The 26,821-nt window shown below is 36.2% G+C and overlaps 1 protein-coding gene across 1 annotated transcript in view; it reads right to left on the bottom strand.

The window, feature by feature from the left end:
* Positions 1 to 526: 526 nt before the first annotated feature.
* Positions 527 to 26,821, bottom strand: part of LOC121371331 (L-asparaginase-like) — a 59,166-nt gene continuing 32,871 nt past the window's right edge. Inside the window, exons 9-15 of the mRNA XM_041497140.1 lie at positions 25,174 to 25,356; positions 24,352 to 24,465; positions 13,871 to 13,987; positions 5,105 to 5,200; positions 3,915 to 4,162; positions 3,078 to 3,177; positions 527 to 1,382 (exon numbers count right to left, since the gene is read on the bottom strand). Coding sequence (XP_041353074.1) covers positions 1,215 to 1,382; positions 3,078 to 3,177; positions 3,915 to 4,162; positions 5,105 to 5,200; positions 13,871 to 13,987; positions 24,352 to 24,465; positions 25,174 to 25,356 — 1,026 coding nt within the window. The 3' untranslated portion in view covers positions 527 to 1,214. The remainder of the gene's footprint in view (positions 1,383 to 3,077; positions 3,178 to 3,914; positions 4,163 to 5,104; positions 5,201 to 13,870; positions 13,988 to 24,351; positions 24,466 to 25,173; positions 25,357 to 26,821) is intronic.

Genomic DNA, 26,821 nt, shown 5'->3' on the forward strand with positions numbered 1-26,821 from the left:
ATGTCTGCACATCCAATTTATTTCTGGTGGTCCTAATCTAAGTTAAATTGTATTTTACATCCAAGTAAATGTTGTTTTTAAATGTAAAGTTATTCCAATTTAAATTCCAGTTGATACTACTACAATCATTGGGGTAACCAGAAACACACTGAATACATGGACACTGATATTCTGAACAAGAAACTGAAATTAATGTATAATTGAAAAAAGAAGAAGTTATGCTTCTACCTGAAAACATGTTACAAATATGTAAAAATAAAAATAGTCCCTTAAAGGGACAGACCCTAGTGTTTTAAACACTACAGCATATTTTTCACTATTACAGCCATTTGTGATCACTGAAATCAAACATTAATCAGATTTTATTCTTTAGATTATCCATGTCCATAGAACCAAAGTGTTTCTGGTCATCCTGGTGTTTGTAGTACCAAAAATTGCATTTTTCATATTTTTAAAAACACACGTGCGTCCGAGAAGTAGCGTTATTGATTCGAGTTCTAGTCCATTTTCAAGGATATTTTCTGTTTTAACGTCACAGACTCTTCTTTTACTCTATTGTAACTTTATCCAAATGAGTTACAGGTTTGTAAATTAACTAAACTTAGTGTAAATTTTTTACGGGTTAAACTAGGGTCTGCGCCTTTAAAAAGAGTGCTATGTGTGAAGTCTACATCTGACTGACAGCGTAAAGTGAGACAAACCGTCCCTCTCTAGAAGACTTCCATTCGCACTTTATACACAGGATACGTGCATCTCTGCAGATTACTGTACATCATAAAATATTAGCAATCTTAAAATTTGGCAAAATCCAAATAAATGACATGTTAGCGACATCATATCTAAAACTAAAAAACATATAAGCTTAAGTTGTAGGATCAGTTGAAATCATGTTTTTGACGAATCTTAACATTATGCAGCTTACAGACATACTGAATTTAGTAGAAAATTGCAGTAATGTGTATGCTAACTAACTATTTTTGTTTGCTAGCCTTTTGGTTGAATCAATAGCATATAGCCATTGTTGAGCCTTCAGTTAATCACAAACAAAACAATTGCACAAATGTTTTTCGGAACAGTCTGTTATATGTCTCTCTAAATTTAGCGTCATGAAATATTAGCGTCTTGTATGGCCTCATTAAATTTGCAAACATTTTATACTCGTTAACATTTTCAGATTTGCAGTATATCCGACACAGTGATCCAGGCATCAAGTTTCATAGACATTCAGAATCCATGGAATTTTGTAACACATCCAGTATTTCACAATGCTCTAGCTTCTTAGCATGTGACAGGGCTGTGTTGCCAAATATATCTTCAATAGTGTACTCTGCCCCATTTTCAATCAAATATTTGGTTATCTCAAACTCGCGCCGACATACAGCCTGAAAAAACAATCATTCAGAATTCTCAAAATAACAGTAAAAAGATATGTGTGTGTTAGAAAAACACAACTGAACTTCAAGTCAAGGATTAGTTAGTATTTAGCTAGAATCACAACTGGAATATGATGTTATGGTATATGTTTGGGGAAAAGTGTATACAAAAAGACTTGTCGATGCCAATATGGAACCAATCTCACAAAACATCTAAGTTAATAGGATGTTGTTCCATTATTAATATTCACACAGTTGTAATATTTAAGATTAAGATTCATACAGCAATTGGGATGGATTTGACAGAGAAAAAAGTTAACTGTGTGTACGCCTAATGTTATAAGACTGTTTTTGTAAGATAAAATGGACTTTTTAAAGATTCTTCAGTTTCTACTGAAAACTACCAGTCTCCTATTTATTTATTATCAGACTTTTATAACCGTATATATAATTCCCATACAAAACGTCAGATTTCTATGTACATCATTCGCTGGGATAATGATACTTAAAACATCTGTTAAAAATGATGGCGGCAGTTTTCGAGCTAAATTTTACACCGGGCTATCATGGTTTGCAAAATGACCAATTCTCAAAACCTATTTCAAATAGTTTGTATTTCAGATTTATCTACGTAGATGACTGAGGCATATTTGTTACAAATTTCAAGTGAATCTGAAACCGAATTGTGTTGTGCACTAGCTGGTTTGAAATGAACTGACCCTAAAAGGTTATGATGTCTGCAGTGTAATTCACGGGATAGATCAAATAAATGTTATTAATGGAAAAAAACATGTGATTTAAAAAATTCTTCGAAAGCAGCAAAAAACATGAGAGACAGTGCTAATAATATATATGTAATTTTTTTTTTTTTTTAAATAGTTTCCAATAGGTTATCATGAACACAAGGCATGGAACCAAAAAAATGTTTCCCATAAAATTTTAAATCCTATGGCCTGTATGAGTTCCGTCTGATTCAAAGTTGACCCACCCACCCACCATTTCACACACTGGTTACAGATCTGCAGGGAACTGCCATCACTGTTTAAAAGGTGACCACAGGCAGTAGAGGTAAGATCGCATGCCGGTATATACAGAGCTAAACTGTTCTTTCGTTCTTGAATTTGCATCTAAAATCAGGAATAGACAGCATCCGGTTTAGGCAGTTTTATTCATAATAAATTAACAGCTGGACAGGACTTTAAAACTGTGCCAGTTTACATAGAAATCCAGTTTAGACAGTTAAAGTGTATGTAATTTTATGTAAATACATTTTCGCTCTAATCATTAGTTTAAAGACATCCAATTGATCCAGCCATAGAAACATGAGTTTGTTTAATTCTCGATGAACAAACAAAACAATGTCACATTTGATGATGTCACTTTATATTGGTATTGTATTATTGAGACTTATTGTTGAAAAACCAAAAAAAGACTGCAAAATAAAATATGATCTTGTGTGTGTTTTTAGTAACAAGTATGTTTAAAATTTAATTATAAGGATTGTCTATTATTTATTTTAGATTCATCAGGTTATGAACAAAAAAAACAAAACAAAAAAAACATGGCAAAGTTTTTGGTGCAGTTTTCACATGCTATTTTTGTTCATACCCTGATGAACCTAAAAGAAATAATTGACAAACCTTTGTTAAAAGAATTTAAAACAGGAAACACAACACAACTTGTGTAAACTTCCACAGTTCATACCACATGCAGTGCCGTCCTGCCATTGTAGTCGATGGAATTGAAATCCACACCTGCCAACTTCCAGCATTTAATAGCATTAAGATCTTGACCAAGCACAATACTGAAAATAATGGATTTAACATCATCAGTATAACAAAGTCAATTATGGCAGAATGTTCTTAATATAACTGGATTTTAATTATGTCTAAGCATTGACATCATCATCATCATCATCATCGTCAGTGTAACTATAGTCCGTCCTACAGGGAATGTCATTTTCATACTATGGAATTTATTACCAGTTATTTATTTCTGAGTTTTGTAAATTGCACACAAAAAAAAGAGGTTTTTTGTTTTTTAAATTTCCAGAACACTTTTACTTTTCTTCTTATGTCAAACCAAACTGAAATTATTTCCAATTTCGTTTTTACCCAATGATGGGATAGGACTATAAATCAATGATTGAATATATTTAATGGAACTGGATCCTAAATATGTTAAAGCTCTGGCAAAAAATAATACATAATTAATACAATTTGTTAATTAGAGAATAAGATCAAAGTAATATTTTTGAATAGAATAAATTCTAAGTGTCTGAGATTTGTAAATACATTTCAACAGATTAAAAATGTTTTACAATCCAATAACAGTTTAGAATCCCATATGGCTTTTTTAGTGTACAAGACTATTAATTATTAAGCAATGAATGAATGAATGAATGAATAAATGTATGAATTCATAAATGGAACAAATGCATGAATGGAACATCTAAGAACAATCCATCTTACTAGGTGTCCAAAAAAAAGAAGAAAAAAAAAGAAGAGGATAAACAAATGAATGAATGAATAAATTATGTACCTGCAAAGTTCCATCGCCACTTTGATTGGTGGCCAAGGGATGACGGCCCCAGCCTGGACCAGCATCTTTATTACCACCTCATTCTTCATGTCTATGGCATCGATGAGAGGGTTGTCACCATGGTAATCTTTGACATGGACTGATGCCCCGTGATGCAGGAGATAGCCGACTGTTTCGAGCTTACTGTTTCTACAGGCCACGTGCAACGCTGTACGGCCATCCTGATTGGTGGCCGAGATGTTTCCTCCCTAAATGTGATAAAGTCAAAGTTTGTTTTGTTTAACGACACCACTAGAGTACACTGATTTTTTTATCATTGGCTATTGGATGTCAAACATTTGATAATTTGTTTTACATATAGTCTTTGAGAGGAAACCTGCTATATTTTTTCCATTAGTTTAAAGTGTTTGTTGTTTGTTTAACAACACCACTAGAGCACATTGATTTATTTATCATTGGCTATTGGATGTCAAACATTTGGTAATTTTTAACATAGTCTTAGAGAGGAATCCGCTATATTTTTCCATTAGTTGCAAGGGATCTTTTATATGTTACATTCCACAGGTAGGATAGCATATACCACAGAATTTGATATACCAATCTTGGTGCACTGGCTGGAATGAGAAATAGCACGATGGGCCCACCGATGGAGATCAATCATAGACCGATCGCGCATCAGGCGAGCACTTTACCACAGAGATATGTTCCGCATCCACTACCTAAATGTGACAGGAAAAAAACTGAGATTTATTTATCAATCTCTCAGTACATTTCAATCTACAGCACATAAAACAGAACTTTGTTGTCAGTTACAAAACAGTTTTATAAAACAGTTTTCCGTATCTTTTTACTTCAAGCCATACTGGAATTATTGACCAAAAATGTTAACTTTTTATTGGAAGTAGTATAAATCTTATAACTAACATCATATGGCATTACACTACAACTAAATAAGCAATGATCAACTCTGCATTAGCATTCAAAATATGTGTAGTACATAAAGATAATGCTGAAAAACTAAAAGCACATTTTGTGGTAGGAAAGTATATTACAAATCCCCAAAACTAGTGGTATTCCGATGATCGAATATAATCGAAGACTGATCGGTTGGGGCTCTAGCAAAGTGATTATCGATTTTGAAATTCATAATCGATTGTCGCCAAAAAAGTGAATCTTCAGTGGTAATTTACCGTTTGTCGGAGTTTCTCCAGTGTCTTGATATCACCTTTCCTTGATGCAGATAATATCAAATTCGGATACAGGGATTCACGAAGCTTTGCAATTTCCTGTGAACAAAAAGAAAAAAAAGAAAAAATCATAGATCAGTAACTCATTTAAGAGAAAAGCTATGAGTAAAACTATTGGACACTTTCCATTTCAAAATTCATGCATTAAAGGAAGGGACAATTAAGGCACTTGGCCTGCTATGCATATTCAACAATATATAATGCACATTATTGCTTAATATCAACAAGTATAATCTTACAGTTAATTAATAAAACGGTTAAATGTGAAGGCTAGTATATATAACTGGCACAGCCATTTTGTACCATCTCAGTGAATACACCCTCTGGCGAGACGGTGGTTACGTAATACTTAATGTGTCACATCAGGAATTAGTCTTACAACTAAAGAAACAAAACATACCCGATTTTTGTGAATGCATCGCAATGTTCTGTAATAATATCCATCCCAGTAAGCCAGCAATAAGTATATATTATTTTTCAATACAAAATAAACCATCATTGTCAAAATAACTATTATGTTTTGTTCCTACATTAACTCATGTACTGAAATGATAATTGGGGTGTTTTCTTAGTTAATTGGTCTTTTCTCTCTGTTGCCTGTACCTGTGGTTCCCGATTGGCAGGTGTATATTTTGGATGGTCACCAAGGAATCCATGACGTTTCGCCCCCCACCCCCCCCCCCAGCCAGTTCGCCCCCAGTTTGACCTGTTCGCCCCATGTACCAGTTCGCCCCCAAGACGATTCGCCCCCAACTGTTTGCCTGTTCGCCCCCAAATATTTGTCAGTTCGCCCCCAACTTTTAGTCAGTTCGCCCCCAATTATTTGTTACTTTTAAACAATTATTGTACTGTTTCTTTAGAGGATGTTAAAGTGTGTTTGTGTGTTGTGTGCGTTTCTTTTCTTAAAGGGGAGGGGTTGTCCAAATTGACTGATCATGAATCACAGGGTTATATTTTTTTCAGATGTAATTAAAAGTAGGGTGCCGAATAAGCATAGGCACCGACATTTTTTCACAAATTCACAAACCACATCATCATTTATTAAAACATCCATTCCTGCCAAATATGATCTGTTTTAAGAAGAACGAAATAAAACAATGGTTAATCAGCTACATAACCTTGATGCTGATTATGCATCTTCGGCTAACACCTAAGAGCGCTTTGAACAGCAATTTGATATGGCCTCTTCTGGTGAGCATTATTCTAACTGAGGGATTATTGCGGGGGTTCTTTTGGCCACTAATTAGTAACCATGAACATCAAAAAAGATGATCATCTTCTAAAAACACTATGACTGATTACAGTTAACAGGTTAACACGTGATAATGGCCATAAAAGCGCGTACGACCAGCCTAGTCTGGCATTCGTATTCAACTTTTCAATAATCATGTCGGATAACTGTATTACTTGCAAAAGTGTAGTGCGACCACGCCAGGAGGCTCTTCAGTGTGACACATGCAGTAGATGGAATCATCGTGTATGCAACACGGGTAAGTCTTTAACAAATTTATTTATATGCCCCCTTCTGCTTAAATCAATATACTTTATTTATTTATTCATGCACAAGATATTTAGTTATTCAATTATTGGTATCACCTTTTTTCTTTTTTTTTGCCGCCATTATTATTCACGTTCAGTATATATTATTGTCGCCATTATATTTTACGTTCATAATATTATATTACCATCGCTATTTCCATTTACGTTCAGTATATGAAATACATTAAGAAATATTATTGCATTAACCCTTCAATTTTCAAACTTACTCAAATTAGCATAAATATATACAATTGGCACCCTATAACTTGCATGGGTAAATTTTATATAAATTATAAATAATATTTTTGGTCAACAGGTCTTTCGAGACAGCATTACAGAGAAGTAGTTCGAGGAGAACGTAGAATCGACTGGTGTTGCGATGATTGTGGCATTACTGATGCATATCAAAGTGACGAAGAACCCTTGTGGATGGACCACAGAACTGACATCCTGGACACTTCATTTGATATATCGCAAATATCGTACTCCGTGCCAGAATCGGTAATCGAAAAGTAAGTGTACGCATATAAATTGTGACTGTTTGTTATTTACATAATGGTAAATATCTTGAATTATTTTTAAATTCCATATCGTTATATTTTTCTTGATTTACAAATATCTTGGTCTATTAATTCTACATTTTACATAACGAATTTGTAAATTCTCTGTATTTTTTTTGGGGGGGGTAAATGTTTATAAAATGGTGTTAATTTCTATTTTTAAAGTGTGTTCGTGCCACCCTGGTTCACAGTACTATTTTTTTTTTTTGCAGCTCCATAGACGAAGATCGCTCAATACACATGGATTACATGGATACTCGCAATGAAGATGAAGTAAAATTCCAAGTCATCACCTGTGGTACCAAAAGGAACAGGAAGAAATTAACAGATTCTTTTGGATACAGTTATAACATCAAGGTATATACATTTAGTACATACTGTGTATATTTATTTAAAAATGCGACAGTTGTTATGTTACGTTATGAAGATGTTAAGTACAGAAATGATGGGATCGTACTGATGCCTTTGTGTTTCCTTAAATGCCTGTAGTTTGCATTATTTTGCATTAACAGACATGCAATTCATTCTGTGGGTAATTTCTTATGTTTAGCGAACAAGAAAAAGACAAGATCGACTGGCAATGCACAGTAAGAAGTAAAACAACAAGATGCTCTGCAACAGTGGTGCAGTCCGGCGATACTTTCACCCAGGGACCGTCTAGACACTGCCACCCTGCAGCGCCAGGATTGGACACAGCCATCAAGATCACTGCACAGGTTACTATTTATATCACACTTAATTTAATTTAAATCTATCTAATTAATATAATATCTGTAGTTATCTTTTAGTTTAATATCAATTTAATATCTATGTATGGTTAATATAAAATATCACATTTATAATCATAAAATACTTAAGAATCATCTTAAATATTAATGTTGTAAAAGGGATTTTTAATACATATAATCATTCTCAGATCATATTTATAGGATAGTGCATAAAGACAAAAAAAATAATTAATTCCATGTTTTAAATTTCAGATAAGACAGAATGCGACTTGCAATATATTCACGCTGGCCAGCAACATCGTGGACGATGCGCTGCTCCAGTATGCTGACAACCAAGCACCAGAAAGCAGTCAACCTAATCAGAATAATCTAATGAGGATGGTCAATTGGACAAGACGTTTGTGTCCTGACAACCCAAAAGATCTGAAGTTTGAAGTAAGCATTCGTTTACCAGCTTTATCTATTACAAACACCACCTACAAATTATACTCTACTAACAATTACACAACACTATACAAATTCTATTATGAATTAATATTTAAAACTGCCCTGACATATTGCAAAACAATTTTCAAACAAAGAAACCCGGATGAATTATTGCCAATATTTCGGCTTTACATATAAAGTTTCATCCATTCCATTATATTCTTATATTTCTTTTTGTGTATTTACAGTTGGACCATACCTTTATACCAGAGGGTTTTTTGAAGTCAGACGTTGATGTTGATGGCCAGTGACACCTCATATTTGCAACAGACTGACAGCTTGAGTTACTAGCTAACGCCAAGACCTGGTACCTTGACAGAACATTCAAGGTAGCCAGGAAACCATTCTACCAACTGTTCAGCGTGCATGAAACAAATACCTCTGGCTTTCTGTTTGATGTCAAAAAGACGCAAAATTGACTATAAGAAGGTACACACTTAATTTGTATTTTATTAAGTTGGTTTACCTATACCTGCATTGATATATATTTATTTGTAATGTTTATTATGAATTTCAAATTATGCATTTGTATTATGAAATCATTGTACACTTTCTAAAACCTATTGCAAAAATGATCAAACACATGATATATTAAATTTATGTTTATTGTTCTTGCAGGTCTTAAAAAAACTGAAACGGCACTTGCCATATGCACCTAAACTTGATGTCGTTGTGACGGATTTTGAAAGCGCGATTTGGCAGTCTGTGTCAAGTGTTTCCAGATGTGGAGGTGTGTGGATGCGGCTTTCACTGGGCCCAGGCAGTGAATCGGAAAGTTGGCGAATTGGGGTTGGAGGTAAATATATCATAATCATTGTACATGTGTGTGTGAATCAGCGAAACAAACTGTATATGTGTTTGCTTTTTTTTGTTCTTACACCATTCTACTAGAATGACTGATTGCAATCTAATCGAAAGTAATATGTATGAAACACATTATTTATTGTTATTATTATTTTTTTTAAATTTAGACAGCCTACCGAAATGACGACGTAGTGCGTAAGTTGATCAGGCAGGCCCTGGCATTGAATTTTCTGCCGGCGGAGCACATCAGACCGGCCTTAAAGAAACTCCAAGAAAGAGTTACCGATGCACCAGTGTTGGTCGAACTCCTAGAATACATAGAGCGGACCTGGTTGAATAACGATACCCGGACACCTCCAACATGGAGCGTTTTCAAACAGGCAATACGAACCAACAACGATGTGGAAGGATGGCACAGAAGGCTCAATGTAAAGGCAGGGGAATCAAAGGTGATTACAGATTTAATATTTGCTGACGTCACTGGAAAATCCAGCATGTTAAATGACAATAAGGTTAATGCATTTAATGTAATTAATAAGATACGGTGTATTTTTATTTTGGGACATCTATGTGGGTTCGATTACATTAATAATGGTTTGGTAGATATTAAAGATATTAATGAGATGCTAAACCCCATAATTATTTTTTTTTGTTTTTTTTCCAGCCATCCATGTACATACATCTTGATCAAGATGCTACATAAAGAAGCATCTCTTGTGCCAATACAGTGTAAAATGGTTTCTGAGGGAAAACTGAGAAGGCGTTGCCGAAAGAAGACTGGCACACTACAGGCGTTGTTGTTCGTTTTGTGGAATAAATATGAAGCAGGGGAATTGACAGTGAGCTGCCTCATGAAAGAATGTGCCAAACTTTATGGACTTTAGATGCAATGAACTTAAGTGCCAATATAATGTTCTGGAAATTATAAATATTTATTTTGTTACAATATATTGAATATAGTTAATGTAAATTAGTAGAGAAGTATGCAGTTTGTTATCCGTTCAACATATTTACACATGTACATGTTTGTATTAATTAATTCAATAAAAACTCACTGCAGCTTATAATGAAAAAAATAAAATGAGTTATTAAACATATATATGCTTGGTAGTCTTCCACCCGTGTTGTTCGCTGTAGTCGTAGTTGTATTTGTCCGTATTTATATGTAATACTTACCGGTACTTACCATGTGTATAACATTTTTGTAATTGTTTTTTAATGTTCAGAGTACAATTTGTTTATATACTTATATATTGTTATGTATTTGGTATGCATATTTATATTCTCTGTATATGTGCTATATATAAACACGTATATGTGTGTGTGCTACATATATACATATATATATATAAAGAATAAACTGCCTCCCAAAAGCAAAACGTAATTACTTGATTTGTATTATCATCACATGGTAGTGATTTGTAACTATTCAACACAGAGTGGAGGTGAGAAAAAGTTTTTTTTTTTTTTTTTTTTTGTTACACACGAAAAAATTTAATACTGGTACTCCATTTCACATAGTCACATCAGCGCATGCGCGACATAAAGTAACAAGCTGTTGTAGCTCACACCTTTGGGGGGGGGGGGGGGAGAGAGAAGAGAGGGACCGCCTGCACTGGAAGGTCGGTAGCAGGCGGTAGAAAGGGCCTGACCGCTTCCGCTTCTGGTCGTGGCATGACAACCCAGGGACAGCGTAATAAACTGGTTGATTCTTTTTTGTAGTAACCCTTATGTTGATAGAAAACATGTAACACAGAACACACACGTATGGATATATCAGAACACAACTTTATTACAATGGTAACTGTGTGGGGGCGAACTGGTACCTGTGTGGGGGCGAACTGGTTACGCACGTGGGGGCGAACTGACTGGGGGCGAACAGACCTAGGGGCGAATTGACTGGGGGCGAACTGGCTGGGGGGCGAAATGTCTGGTACCCGTCACCAAGTCAAGGTGCCTAGACACACACAAAAATATGTGCACGTTTTATAAAGATCACAGAGTATTGTGGGGTAGCTGCACGGCCAACCCTAAAATGATAATGGACATTATCAGCTGTCCTGCTTTATTACTGTAAATAATTCAGTGAAACCCTTGATTAAGTAGACTTTCCCATCTAAAATCACAAAACTGACCAATCACATAGTTCCAAAGAAAAGAAAATTATCACTTGGGTATCGTGAGTGGTTGTTTTTACTCCAACATACCCTACCAATAGGTCTCATAATATGCATTTTTTTCTTTGGAGTTTTTAAAAGAGAAAAATACTATAACCCCCTATTAATGCAAATTGAAATATACTTAGTTAAATAGTTTATTATATTAGAAAGTCATTTATGTTGTTTTACAAGTCAGGTTGATAAAAGCGAAGTGCCTTGTTGTAAAAGACTGCCTGTTTACACTGTGCATACTGGAGTTGGTCGGAGCTGAAGTCACTTCGCCCCAAGCTAGAAGTCCTGATGCACCGGAAACAAAAGAAAATGGCTTCCCCCAGTTTGCAGGAATAATCACGTTTTTTTATTAACTCTAAAATCACGTGTCAGTATGTGTTAGTTGTCTGGGTTTGCATCTTTCCAACACATCAGGTTCATATTTGAGTTGACACTCCCTTTAACAAATGGCTCCTCAATTAGTGAATGGTGTAACTATTTGCATGTTCCAGCTTGTACTTTTGCAGAAGTGTGTATTTTGACAAGGTCATGACAGCAGGGCTTTAGATCTCACTAATTTGGGCACAACAGGGACTTTTGTCTTTTCTAAATGCAGGAAGGTCGGTTTAGTTCACTACTGTCATTAACAGCTGCTGTAGAGTTGTCAATATTCACAAATGCATTTAAAGTTATTTTAATCTAATTAAATTTAAATTTTCAGCGGTTTTGAGGTGAAATATTTTGAGGTCAGCATGTTTGTACTTAATTTGGGTGTGATTATTTTGTGCACAATGTTTATCACCTCGACTTTGATGCAATCTAAAGCCCTGGACAGTATAATATCCAATACTTGACACTTCATCTCTGATCTTCAAATGTTGCAATTTGCAATACCATATTCATCCATCAAATTAAACTGTAAGAATTCCTTACATATATCTCAAATAACTTGAAGCCACAATCGTGCTTCACCATATTAAAGCTTCATTTACTAATGAAATATACAAAAACAAATACAGCTTTAATAAACATGTGTTTTTGTCATCATGCCTTGATACAACATATAAAATACTATGTCTGTGGCCATGTTTTAATACTTTGTAACATGAAACAGTGGTATAACACCCCACAGCCGAGTGTTAAAATGAAGAATATTTTTTTTGTGATCTACATTTATGAATATAGTTTTAGGATATCGAAAAACCAAATTAATGTGGAAAGGTTTGTCTGTTTCTTATTACAGTGTAAATAAAAGATTCTAAATCAAAGATATGTTAGTAATTCAAGTGTAAAAACCTTAATATGGAATTAAATTACGTTATATATACATTTTTGTGATAGGAGAGATTGACTCAGATGTTAACAATTAGAATTTATATAATTATTATATAATATATGTATTCCTAATACATTACACTCAAATATACTTCAACAGTCAAAGATGAATGTATATAATTATTATATAATATATGTATTCCTAATACATTACACTCAAATATACTTCAACAGTCAAAGATGTATTCCTAGTGAAAATATGATTAGTGAACAGGTGATATTTTTGCTGTTACAGCCAGAAACTACTGATCACCCTGATTCACATAAAAATAATGTATGTAATCTTGAAATAATTACCAGGTTCCTTCAATGTCACAACTTCAGTGTGTTCAACTTCAAACTGAAAAATTCATTACAGCATAAAAACCCCACAAATTAACGTCTGCTCTCTCAGCTAGTGATTAGATGTCAAGGTAGCTGTTTCACTTGAGGAAGACAGAAATAAAAGAGCAACAGAACAATGTTATCCCATATTTAGGGAATACTTTTTTAAAATCTATATTCTTTTTCTGTAATGTTGAAATGTTTATTAAAATGGTTATTGATCGGTTCCCCAAAATGGAGAAGAAGAAAAGTTTGTTTTGTTTAATAACACCACTAGACCACATTGATTTATTAATCATCGACTATTGGATGTCAAACATTTTGTAATTTTCATCTAAGAGAGGAGACCTGTTACATTTTTCCATTAGTAGCAAGGGATCTTTTATATGCACCATCCCACAGACAGGATAGCACATACCATGGCTGTCGATCTACCATTTGTGGTGCACTGGCTGGAATGAGAAATAGCCCAATGGGCCCACCAACATGGATTGATCCTAGACCAACCGAGCATCAAACAAACGCTTTACCACTAAGCTAAGTCCCGCCGCTCCCCGAAATAAATGCCGGGGATTCTCACTGTTGAACAACAGACCGAATATCTGGAACAATAACCACACAGTTTCTTCATTTTAACAACGTGTCGTAAGTTAATCTATCGTAATTGGCAGGTTATGGTCTTCTGTTTATACAGACCGATTTACAGGTTCAGTAAATTGTCTAAGTCAAGGCCTGTAATTAGAATCAGTGACTTATTACCTAGTCACTAAAACGTTCACTTACATCACGACTGCTCAGACACAGAGTTTTAGCAACACTTTCGATGAGCTCAAAATCGAGAATGGACAGTTTTCCTTCTACGTTTGTCGTCATTTCTCCTCGCAAGTTGTGGCCCATGTACTAAAAAAGAAAATTAAAACAACTTATAGTGTTTTTTCTTATTCCAACGAACTGGTTAAACATCTCAAAAGTTCATCACTGGTTAAAATCTTTCTTGGTGTCATGGATATGTTAATCGACCTCGAAATTGGTTACAGTCAGCATAATTGATTAGTAGGTTAAAAAAAAATTCTCAGTTGTAATCAATTTGGTTACAACCCTAGTTTTTGAAAATTTAGCTACAAGAATAAACCATGGATTGCAAAAAAAAACTTGATTGCAAACTAAGTATCGTTATGGGAAAATACTAAGTCATTAAAGATACAAGACCTAAAGTTTTAAATTTGTTATGTTTAACAACACCACTAGAGCACATTTATTTATTAATCATCTGCTATTGGATATCAAATATTTGGTAATTCTGACATATAGAGAGGAAACCTGTCACATGTTCTGATTGGGATCTGTTACACGCACAGCCTTTAGTATACCAGTTGTAATGAAAAATAGCCCACTGGCCCCACCGACAGGGATCGATCATAGTGAAACTATGCATCAGGAGAGCTCTTTACCAGTGGGCTACATCCTGCCCTGATACAAGACCTACAGGCCCGCAGGAACCGGGGGGGAGGGGGGGCGCGGGCGCGCAGCGGCACACTTGTGAGCTTTTTTTTTTTTTTTTTTTACATATTGTTTGCCACTGTAACCAAAATTTGATATAGTTTGTACCTGATTCATCAGTGACACCCCCCCCCCCCCTCCCAAAGTCGTTCCTACGGGCCTGGCCTGACCTGACCAATTGTTCCCGAATCTTTATTTCGAGAGCTGTTTATTTCCAGTCATGTGACCACCCTTACTTTATTCTGATAATCTCGACACTTTTTCTTTTGCTCTACTTAAGCCAAATCATTATTTCTGTAAGCTTTTGCAACACACCTCCACCACCACCCCATCAGAAAATTGTTTCATTTTAAAATTTATTTTCCATGGAAGCATGACTCGACCCCTCCTGGAAACACTGCTTGCTTCCTGGACACGCGCACCGCACCGATTTGCTTGGATCACAGTTGAGTATTAGAACTATTCCTCCACCCATTCTTCATCTTACTTGTTTATAGCTTTTATACCTGTAATCATTTCAAGTGTTTTTGAACAATGTATTCTTCTTTTGAGCCAGTGATTGGTAGATGGAATATTAGGACAAATCCACTATAGTCTAGAGGAATGTGCAATACAATTCAGAGGTCAGGTTATAGAATGAAAAGAAAAGACACAACAAACATGTAAGTAGCTGAATATTAATCGCTATCTTTTCCTCACATCCTAATTGGCAAACATATTAATTAAACAGCAAATAAGTTAATACTCTAGTAGTACAATATACATTCTAATTCAACACTTGAATTTTTTTTAATCTAATTGAATCTCTACTAACATTCAAGGTGGTAAAACCTGCATTCTACTGGCCGCATATTTTCAAAACGAAATATGTCACGTTAATTTGTTTATCAACAAAATGCCAGACATCACAGAAACATTAGGACTGGACTGAATTAGCCAGCTTTTGCACGGTGCTAGATAAAAACAAGCATTCTGAGTGTACTGCTAAAGTAATATATTCTGCAACCAGTTTCTATTGACAGATTATGACGACCGCTTTAATAATAAACATATACTAGCAGATTATGACTTTTGACGTCACTCATATGACGTCATACGCATAGCTACATTACAAAAGTGCTCATTTGACCTCTAGGTCATTGTACAATGTGGCTGAAATAACAGAAATAATAACTTTTCCCCTTAATTTTTATGGTCTGCAGGATAAAGATAATAACTAGTTACTGACGTTGGATATCTGCTATATCTTGTTCAGGCTGAATGAGAAATTTCATTCAGCAGGGCATCGCCAAATTGTCCATTCTTACCTTCACACGATTTTCCATTTGGCCTGAACAGAATAAAGCCAATATCCTATGTCATTAACTAGTTATTATTTTTATCCTTCTGTCCATACAAATTAAGGGAAAAAGCTATTATTTCAGCTACATTGTACAATGACCTAGAGGTCAAATGTGAAATTTTTGTAATGTATGACGTCAAAAGTCATAACCTGCTATTATACATTTATGAATTTGCTTTAATCAGTCATCATAATCGGCCAACAGAAGCAGTGGTTGCAGTATAAATTGCAATAAAAGTTAAACTTGATCTATGACAGTACATGATAAAACTATATATAAAATTTAATCTCAATATCTTCAGACATTGAAAATGAATAAATTGCCATAAAAGTCAAATTTGATTTGTAACAGAACATGATAAAGCTATAAACAAAATTTCAGTTCAACATCTGAAAAACAAGTTGTGTATTGTTTCAGAGAAACAGTTAAATTAGAATAGGGATAACCCTCCTGTGGTTTTTATCAGTGATTCTACTATTGCAAATTCCCCCGTTTTATTGGCTCCACTAACACACTGCCAATAAAACTAAATTTCAACAGTAAAATCGTCGATCTATGACTTCAGAATTGAAAACACAGAGAGGTAATGCCTTATCTGACACACATTAAATAAATCCTAATTTCAATATCATTTTCACATAGCTAAAATTACTTAGCATAGCTCGAGTTCTGAAAAAATTCTGCAAACGTCTTTCTAAATAGGTGTGGAAGTAACAATGAATGAATGAATGAACGAATGAATGTTTAACAACACCCATCACGAAAAATACACTAACACTACACATATACAAGTTTGTTTTGTTTAATGACACCACTAGAGCAGACTGATTTATAAATCATTGGCTGTTGGATGTCAACATATGGATAATTCTGACATATAATCTTAGAAAGGAAACCCAATACATTTTTCCATTAGTAGCATGGGATCTTTTATATGCACCAATCAGACAGGACAGCACATACTATGGCCTTTGATACATCAGTTGTGATGCACTGGCTAGAGCGAGACATAGCCTAATGGGCCCACCAAGGGCATCAATCCCAAACCGACCACACATCAAGCAAGCACTTTACCACTGGGCTACGTCCCACTGTACACACACGTACAATACATATAGAATACTATACGAGTTTTCACTAGATATCATTTTTACGGAACGAGTGAACTTCCCAAACGTATATGACCCAACGAAAGTGAGGTCAGATACGTTTGGGAAGTTCACTCATTTCGTAAAAATGATATTTAGCGAAAACAAGTGTGGTATTTTATTTATTACCCTCCTTTAAATCACGCAAATTATGAAAAATAAATAAATAGATCAATGCATAACTAGCCGCTGCACGACTACGCGCCGCCGCATTGAGAAATAGTTTGTTGTACTTCCGCTACTTCTCAGTGATGTTTTCAGGGGAGTGGTGTAGACGTACTTCCCCTTAAATTTCCACCGGGTTTCTTTTTTTAATTTAAAGAAAGCTGTAAGGTACATGCATAAATATATGTTAATTTCATTATTGGGTGAAAAATGGGTAAAACTAATGCATAATTCCATATTTTAACAAAAAAGTGGATTATTTATTACATTCCCACAATTTAAAAACATTTATAATCTTGATGTCAACTTTTTAAAATACCATGGTTTTTTAAGTGCAGTGAAGCAGTATTGCAATACATTTAAAATAAAAAAATTTAAAAGAAAGTTGCAAAATCCTATTTTTCCCTATAATAATTCGTATCTTAAGATAAGTTGTAAAGGCAGTAAACATTTTTACAATATTTTATTGGATTCGAGATTTTTAAAATATAAATATAATTTAAAATTGGAAAAAGAATTAAATTTCAAATATGATGATGATGACTGGAAAACGGTAAATACAATACCTTTTCGCTGCACAGATAGTACAGAATTAAGATGGTTTCAATACAAGATTATTCATAGGATATTGCTTACAAATAAGTTTTTACATTTATATAACATAGGATATATTGATTCACCTCTTTGCTCCTTCTGTAAACATGAAATATCAACACTAATACACCTATTTTGGGAATGTAATAATGTTAGACATATTTGGGAACAATTAAAGCTTTGGATGAAACAAAAAAACTGGTATAATAATGAACTTTACAAAAGAAAATATAATTTTGAGATTTAATGCTATTATATTAATAACTAAACAGTTAATATTTAAAAGTCATTTAAAGTGTCTCATCCCAGATTTTACATGGATACAAAAGGAGCTGAGTCTATATTATAATGTAACAAAAAGCGTGGCATTCTCTTGTTGCAATTATGATAAGTTTGTAAAATTCTGGTCTATATGCCACAGGGCTAGTGGGTTTGTGAAAACCACTAGCCCACCAATATAAAGCACTAGCCCAAATTCCTGATCAATTATAACTGGATTTTTGTATAATTTTTGTAACATTACACATTTACGAGTATAACAGTAAAATAAAACAAACAATTAAACCAAAGTTGTAATTTTCAGTTTTTTGCTGTGAAAACTAATTGAGCAAACTCATGGTTGATATCTAAACCCACTATCAAAATAATAAAATTTAAATGAGGATACGACAGTGTGACACACGGTAATAGATGGATCAGTGTATTCGGTAGTGGGTCATACATTTAGGACCCTACTATTTATGTCGCCAGGAACAGTGATGCCAATTGTTCAAATACAGGGCATTATCCCGTGTCAGACCGATATCAAAAGAATATAACGGCAATATCTAATCCGTTGTTAATTGATGAACAAAAAAGGTATTATCTTGTATCGGCAGCTGTGATGCATTATCCAGACCACTACACGTAATAGGCCAAGCAGAGTCATTGCATGTGCGGTTACCATTAAAGTAAATTGTTTTCCTGATTGCCGATATCCACATGTCAGCGAAGTGTTAAATTAGAAAACAATAGGTAAATTTAGAAATCGATTCAAAGTCCGGAATGACTGAATCTAAAAAGACCTCCCTCAGGGTGGGTGGGAGGTAACAGTTGTTGTTGTGCTAGTACTAGGTAAGTATGAATAATAATGAAAATTAGAAACAAATTTTCTAATAGTCTTATTCAACTTACCGTACTAGCACAACAACAATGCTATAACAGACGTGATATAACACTGTTAAAGCACGAGAATTTAACATTAAAGGGAGGAGGTAAGAAAACAAGGAGGACTTACCCATTCAACCAGTAGTGTTCGTCTCAAGTAATGATACAGTGAAAAAGCAACCCACATCATACGAGGTATAAAATGTCAAAGTGACTTTTAAATTGAAGAACTACAACCCCAATTAAAAGTAAACCAAGTTAACAAGGTGAGGATATCCGCACACCAAGTAATGGTAAAAGACACTCGACTGCCCCAGATAGTCAACCATCCACCCCCCACTCTCCAAACAGGAGGTGGAGAACTATCTCCCAGAAAGACTGCCGCTAGCGACCGGTCGAAATAAGGGTCGCCCCCTACTCGTGGCCCTGCGCACCGAAATGAGTTACTGCCCTGCAATGACTGACTGAATCCGCCGAGTTCCGTCCGAACCAACAGCCATATCACGGAAATAAAACCGGTCAAACGTGTGTCGACCTTTCCAAAATCCCGCATTCATGACCTTGAAAATGTCCAAAGAATCATGGAAATTAAGGGAAGCAGAAATCGCCCGAATCTTATGAGGTCGAACGGAGAATTTCCGCAGAACATGATCACCCACCTTCTCATATGCCAGTTTGATGGTTGCAGCAATCCATCTCGACAAAGCATTCTTCGTAATGTCTCCTGGTTGGCGTGTGAAAGAGATAAACAGTCTCTTAGTGTTTTGCCGGAGATTTCTAGTACGCTCCAAATAGAATTTCAAAGCCCGCACTGGACAAAGAAGTCTATCAGAATTATCCGCAGAAAGCGTACGAGATAAACACTGAATGATGGCCGGAGGAAACTCTTCCCCTGGCACCTGGTTCTTAGCCACGAAAACAGGATCAGTACGTAATGTAACTGACCCGTCCGTATTGTAATCCACCAAATCATGCAAAAAAGCATGAATCTCACTAATACGACGGCAAGCCGCTAGTGAGACCAGAAACAAAGTTTTCCACGTCAAATGACGAAGACTGGCGAATTTCAAAGGCTCGTAGGGCTTGCCTTTGAGTGCATGCAGAACCAGAAAAACATTCCATTTAGGCAAAATGGAAGGCTTCTCAACCGTGTTTTGCAACGACTTAAGCAAGTCATGCAACACGAGATTCGTTGAGAAATCTTGACGTCCACACTGCCTCAGAGTAGTGAAAATGGACGACCGGTGACTTCTCACTGTTTGAACCTTCAGCTGTCTTTCTTGGACAAGAGCCAGAAAGTACTCAGCTAAATCATTAACAGTAGGCGACAAGGGATCCACGTCCCTCTCAGTCGCCCAACGAACCCAAGCGTGCCAGTGACACTGGTAGACCCTCTCCGTAGACTGGCGCTTCGACGAGGAGACGAGCTCAGCAACCCGTTTAGAAAAGCCTCAGTTTCGGAGGGAAACCCTGACAACCGCCATGCGTGAAGTCGGAAAACCTCCGGCTTCGGATGCCACTCTGTCCGACGCAGTCTCTGACTGAGCAGATCGGGTATCAACGGCAACCGCACCGGCTCCTGCACTAAAAGTGACAGGAGCGGAGGAAACCAGGCTTGAGCTGCCCAACTCGGGGCTACGAGCGTGACACGACAAGGTTGCTGTCTGATCTTTGCCAGAACCTTGCCAATCAGAACCGAAGGGGGAAAAGCGTAAAAATCCAGTCCCGTCCAGTCCATGCTCAACGCATCGTACTCCAGTGCCAGTGGGTCTGGTACTGGCGATACAAACACTGGCAACTGACTGTTCAGGTGAGTGGCAAACATATTGAGTTGAGGACTCCCCCACAACTGAAGAACTCGATAAGCCACCGTCCGGTGCAACATCCACTCCGTCTGAACCGGGGAACGACGACTCAAAGCGTCCGCCAAGACATTCACGGATGAAGGAATGTGTTTGGCCGATAACACCACTCCCCAGTCGTCGCACCATTCCAGAATCTCCAAAGCCGCAAGACTCAATGACAGGGATTTGGTGCCTCCCCACCGATTGAGGTACGCAACAACTGACGTGTTGTCCGACCTCAACAAAATTCGACGATGTCGAATAACAGTCCTGAAATGGAGACAAGCGCGACGCACTGCTTCCATCTCCAACAGGTTGATGTGACGACTCCTCTCTGAAGGAGTCCACACCCCTGACAGATGTTGATCCAAAAGGTGTGCACCGAACCCCTCGAGGGAAGCATCGGTAAACAGGACCAACTCTGGAGAAAGTGGGTGTAAAGGAACGGCCTGGGACATACACTTGTCCACTAGACACTCTTGGATCGGAAGAATGAACCAAGGCCCCAATGGTATCACCAAATCCCAGCTGAGACCATCCCACACTCGGGACAAATGCCATTGAAGCGGTCTCTTGAACCATCTGAACCGCACATTCAGCGCCGCCAGCGATTCGAGATGGCCTATCAACACATGGAGCATGCGCCAACGTCCTGAAATTGTGAAGTCGCGAATCCGTCGGAAGAACGGACGCCTCCACAAGGTTGAAAACCACCCCGACGTAAGTGAAAACCTGCGTTGGCACTAATTCCGACTTGACCCAATTGGGAATAAACCCCAATCGGAGAATCATGTCGATCACAAACTCCACGCCCACGAGACATGCCGTCTGTGACGCCGCCAGAATTAACCCACGCCCCACCACTGCCTTTACTACCCGAGTAAAGACGTGAGGGCTTGTGGTCATTCCGAACGGCATAACTTGAAACTCGTAAGCTCTGCCGTCGTAGAGGAACCGCAAGTACTTCCAAAAATCCCGATGGATTGGAACATGCAGGTAAGCGTTCTTCAAATCGATGGACGCCGCCCATTCCCAAATTTTACTACAGAACTCGAACACGACTGCAATGGAGGACTGCAGAATCAAAAAACGAGGATATAAGGTCTACCCATGCGCGGGTGTAGGTTATATATCCGGCAAGGGGAGATAATTCTGCAGTGGAGGTTATAACTCAGGGTCGTATAGCATTGTTGTTGTGCTAGTATGGTAAGTTGAATAAGACTAAAAACAAACAATGAAATTCAAAGCATGACTGGGGTTTACTTGATTGAGATTAACCTGTCGTCGCGATTGGTGATTTCCAAGTTCTTAGCCTAAAACATATGTGTGAGATTAACTACCATGTGACGTTACCAACCAATCAAAACACGCATGTCATTAGACTTATTCCCTGTGCCAGAAACTTGAAAGAGAAAAGTAAACAATGCATGCTGTAACTGTGGCGATGTAGAGATAGCATGTTACTGCAGTTTGCAGACCTAGTTCAAGAGGATTATTATTATATACTGATTGCGTTGTTGATATTATTTGATGACAAACGTCACAATCAAATTTATTAAACAAAATTTCAGCCGAGAAAAAAAGAAAAAACAACAAAAAACACAATTGAGCGAAGGAGGGGGGTGGAAACCATTAGACCGCAGGCCTAGTGGTTTTGCGTTTCTCACTAGCCCGAACTTAAAAACCACTAGCCACGGGCGTTGGGCTAGCGGATTTGTTGAACTCTGTATGCAGTCAAACGTTGTTATCTCGATGTTGAAGGGAACGAACAAAATGGTCCAAGATCTGAGGTAACTGTGGACTGAGATGAAACTAGCCTGGGATAATGAGTTTACATAGATCGAGATAACGAGGTCCGACTTGTCGAACTCTGTATGCAGTCAAACGTTGTTATCTCGATGTTGAAGGGAACGAACAAAATGGTCCAAGATCTGAGGTAACTGTGGACTGAGATGAAACTAGCCTGGGATAATGAGTTTACATAGATCGAGATAACGAGGTCCGACTGTATAGATCTTTTTAATTTATAATGTCCATATGTTGTGGGGGTGGACTTTTTTCTTCTTCTTTTTTTCTGTATTTTGAATACTGCTTTTAGGACTGTTTAAGGACAGGACTAGTATTGATATTGTTATTAGTATTTTGTGTATACATTTCACATTCATATATTTATTTATAAACATTGGATCTGTTATGTAAAGTTATTGTATTAACTGTATGATTATGAATTAAAAAAAAAGTTAAATAAAAAATAAAAAATATTTTAACAAAACGCCCCCAAGAAACAAATGTTCCCGTTATGCCACTAGTTATGCTAATAATGATGAATTCACAAATCACAACTGACAATAACAATTTGTTGACCAATAATCCAAACAATAAGAGAATAACAAGTGTTTTTGCAGTTAAAAACGTGTAGCTTGCAAAAGCGACTGAGTTCACGGGAAAACTAAAGTTATAACTTTAAGGTCGACGACAGTCACTTTTCGCACCCTTGTTTTGGCTTTGTACACAATAAATATAGCATATCTTACCATAATTTCACTTGAAATCCATATTTCATAAAAGGTACAATTTTTTAATCACAGAATTTTCTTCAAACACATTCAGGTGCATCAGTAATGTTAAAAACAAAACAAAAATCAATAGAAATTATGCATTGGATTTTTTCCAGCATTCTTAAAACAGATTTATGGTTATTGTAAGGAGGTGCAAAGTGACATCATTGGAATTCTGACGTCATTCAAATTCAAAATTAGCTATATTATTACAATGCTTTACCACATTAAAATAAAAACTGGTCTACTAACCGTGACCCGTTAAATTTCTACAACAAGCAGACAACGCTGTTTACAGGTCGGTATTTTTTTTTTTTTTCATAATTATACACAAAATATTAAGTTTAAGTTTTAAAAGTTAAAAAGTACCTTTTGTCAAATATATCATAGCCAAAACAAGGGTCCAAAAAGTGACTGTCGTCGACCTTAATAATGATGAATTAACAAATCACAACTGACAGTGACAATAACAATTTGTTGACTAAAAATCCACATAATAAATAAAATAAATATTTAATTTTTGTTCTGTTCATTATTTTATTTTTATTTTTTATTTTAAAATATTTCTCGCACGGTCCAGTTTACATCAACTTTTAATGAATAACATTGCTGAATCGGTGAATGACATTTGTAGTAAAAGTTGTGGGATGTTACTAACGTTGACATTAATTATGAATGAAAAAATAGTCCCGTTATGCTAATAAGGTTGCTGTCCAACCAATCGAAATTGACTCTGTTCCCTATTGACAAATCAAAATAGTTTGTAATACGCACCTGGTGGTGTGTACGAAATTTGTACGACACCACTATATCTTCACCAGGAGGGTAATAAAAGACATAGCCTAATGGGCCCACCACCGGGGATCGATCCCAAACTGACCACGCATCAAGTGAGTGCTTTACCACTGGGCTATGTCCCGCCCTGCACACACGTACGATACAAATGATATAAATGGGCTTTCTTACCTCCCTTTTTTTCTCCAAGGTCCACTCATCTTTACTGAGGACATATTTGAGTTTAGCCAGAGCTGCCTCTGGTGTCATGTCACTTCCTGAAATGATTCCAGCATCATTCAGTGCCTGAAATATATACACAGGCACATTATGACTATTTTACATTCCATCACCTAAAGGACTGATAGTGGAGTGCCTGAAACATCTAAACAGATGTATTAAGGCTATTCTAGATTTCAAAACTTCCAAGAATAATTCATGTAGTGTCTGAAATCTGAAATGAATACACATATCTTTCATGACCATTCTGTCTTTCAGGAATGACTCATGTTAATGCCTGAAAGAAACACACTATTATGACTATTCTATATTTCATAACCTACAACAAGAGTACTGGTGAGGTACATGATAAACCCATCAGGAGTTTGATAAAAACCATATCTATATTAATGAATATGTTACGGGTATGATTCAATTCAAAAACGTGGTACTGAAAATTCCCAACTGATCTATTTAATTACATCTGTTCTAATAAATTAATTTAACAGTGGTGTACTGCATCATTCAGTGGCCCGAAGAACTATCCCAAATATGATTTACTTGTGCTAATTTTTCCAATCCCATGACAGGGGACCCTGGTAAAAAAAAAAACTGGATAAATCCCTATACAATGAGTATAAGTGCTGGCTCATATCACATTTTTATTTTGTACATAATGGTTTATTGAAAAAACCCACAAAAAACCCCACCTAAATATGTCTGCCACACTGCTATTTCAAAATGTATGAACAGGCACAAGCTCTGTGTGAGCCCCTAATGGAATGAAGTACACACCTTCCCAGTAGCATACGATGTGGCCACAGCCCCCCTGGTACACTGGGTTATGTTCACTATGATCACTCCCCAGTCAGATGCTTCCTTGAACACTTCTAACAAATCTTTTCGATTTGGGGCATTTCCTGCTCCAAATGTCTGCAGGACAATTCCCTCAATTGGAGGCCGGAAAAATGCACGGACCTAAAAAGTAAAAGAAAACGACCAAGGTGAACGTAAAATATATTGCTATTGTGTTAACTGGCACAGGACTGGAAGCACTGCAATTAATGAAGTAGTGTCAATGGTCTGAAGACAAGATGTAAGTTAATACATTCCAGGGCCCGGTTTAATGGAGCAGTTATAACGCCACTTATGACATCACTAGCCATGGGATCATACTATACCAACATAAACTGCAATGTCTCCCGACAATGAAGCGGATACATCGGAAACCGACAGCACAGTTCAGTACAATCATTAACAGCTGCTGTAGAGTTGTCAACATTCAGGATTTGTACTTAATTTGGGCGTGATTATTTTGGGCATATATATTTGGGGCACGTTTACTGCCTTGACTTTCATTGTAACATACCAATTATCAGTTACTTAATACCATCATATTTTTAATGCAAAAGTCCAATGGTTTCCTTAAATTTTATTACTGAAAGCAGTAGTGTTTGATAACAAAATATTATGATTTTCACAAAGTTTATAATTCAGACATTTCTGAATTAATGCGGAACATGGCAAAACATTATGAAATATACTAATAAATGTTTATTGTGCCTATTTTTATCAAACGTCTCCCCTTTCTTCTGGGAAAGGAAAGGAAAGGAAATGTTTTATTTAATGACGCACTCAACACATTTTATTTACGGTCATATGCCGTCGGACATATGGTTAAGGACCACACAGATATTGAGAGGAAACCTGCTGTTGCCACTTCATGGGCTACTCTTTTTGATTAGCAGCAAGGGATCTTTTATATGCACTATCGCACCGACAGGATAGCACATACCACGGCCTTTGATATACCAGTCGTAGTGCACTGGCTGGAACGAGAAATAGTTCTGGGAAAGGAAAAGTCACTTCTCTTATTTTTACATTTCATTAGGGCCTGCATTTAGATATATGAGTAACTACAGGAAAATGTACAAGAAAGACACTATCAATATACATAAAAACAATCAGACAAAACCACATTCTCATTTTTCTGGTTGTTGTTTTATACCTAATAGACAGAAGGTTTCCAGTAAAAAAACCACATATGGATTACAAAAAAAAAGAAAACATTCTATGTTGTGTTATGTTTATTACATACCTTACAGCAGGATTTAGTTTCCAAATAATTGTAAAAAGAATACAAAATGTGTTGATTTGTTAGCAGTGAAACCTCTCAAAAGAAAATAATTCAAAACTGGACATTTTCCACAGTCCTATTTTAAATATCAGTATAGAACAGAAATTCTTTAAACAGGGTACCCTTTAAAAACTTTTAAAACTTTTTTGTTTGTCCCGTGATTGCCCAGGTAAACAGAAAAGGAACAAAATGTTAAGTGAGCAGGAATAAAAATTAACTTGGCTTAAAAATTCAGAATACTTTTTAGTGTTTTGAAAAGTAAATTCTGAGTTACCAAAACACAAAAACAGTTTTCATATATGTACG

Source organism: Gigantopelta aegis, chromosome 4 (assembly GCF_016097555.1).
Source record: "Gigantopelta aegis isolate Gae_Host chromosome 4, Gae_host_genome, whole genome shotgun sequence".
Taxonomy (NCBI): Eukaryota; Metazoa; Mollusca; class Gastropoda; order Neomphalida; family Peltospiridae; genus Gigantopelta; species Gigantopelta aegis.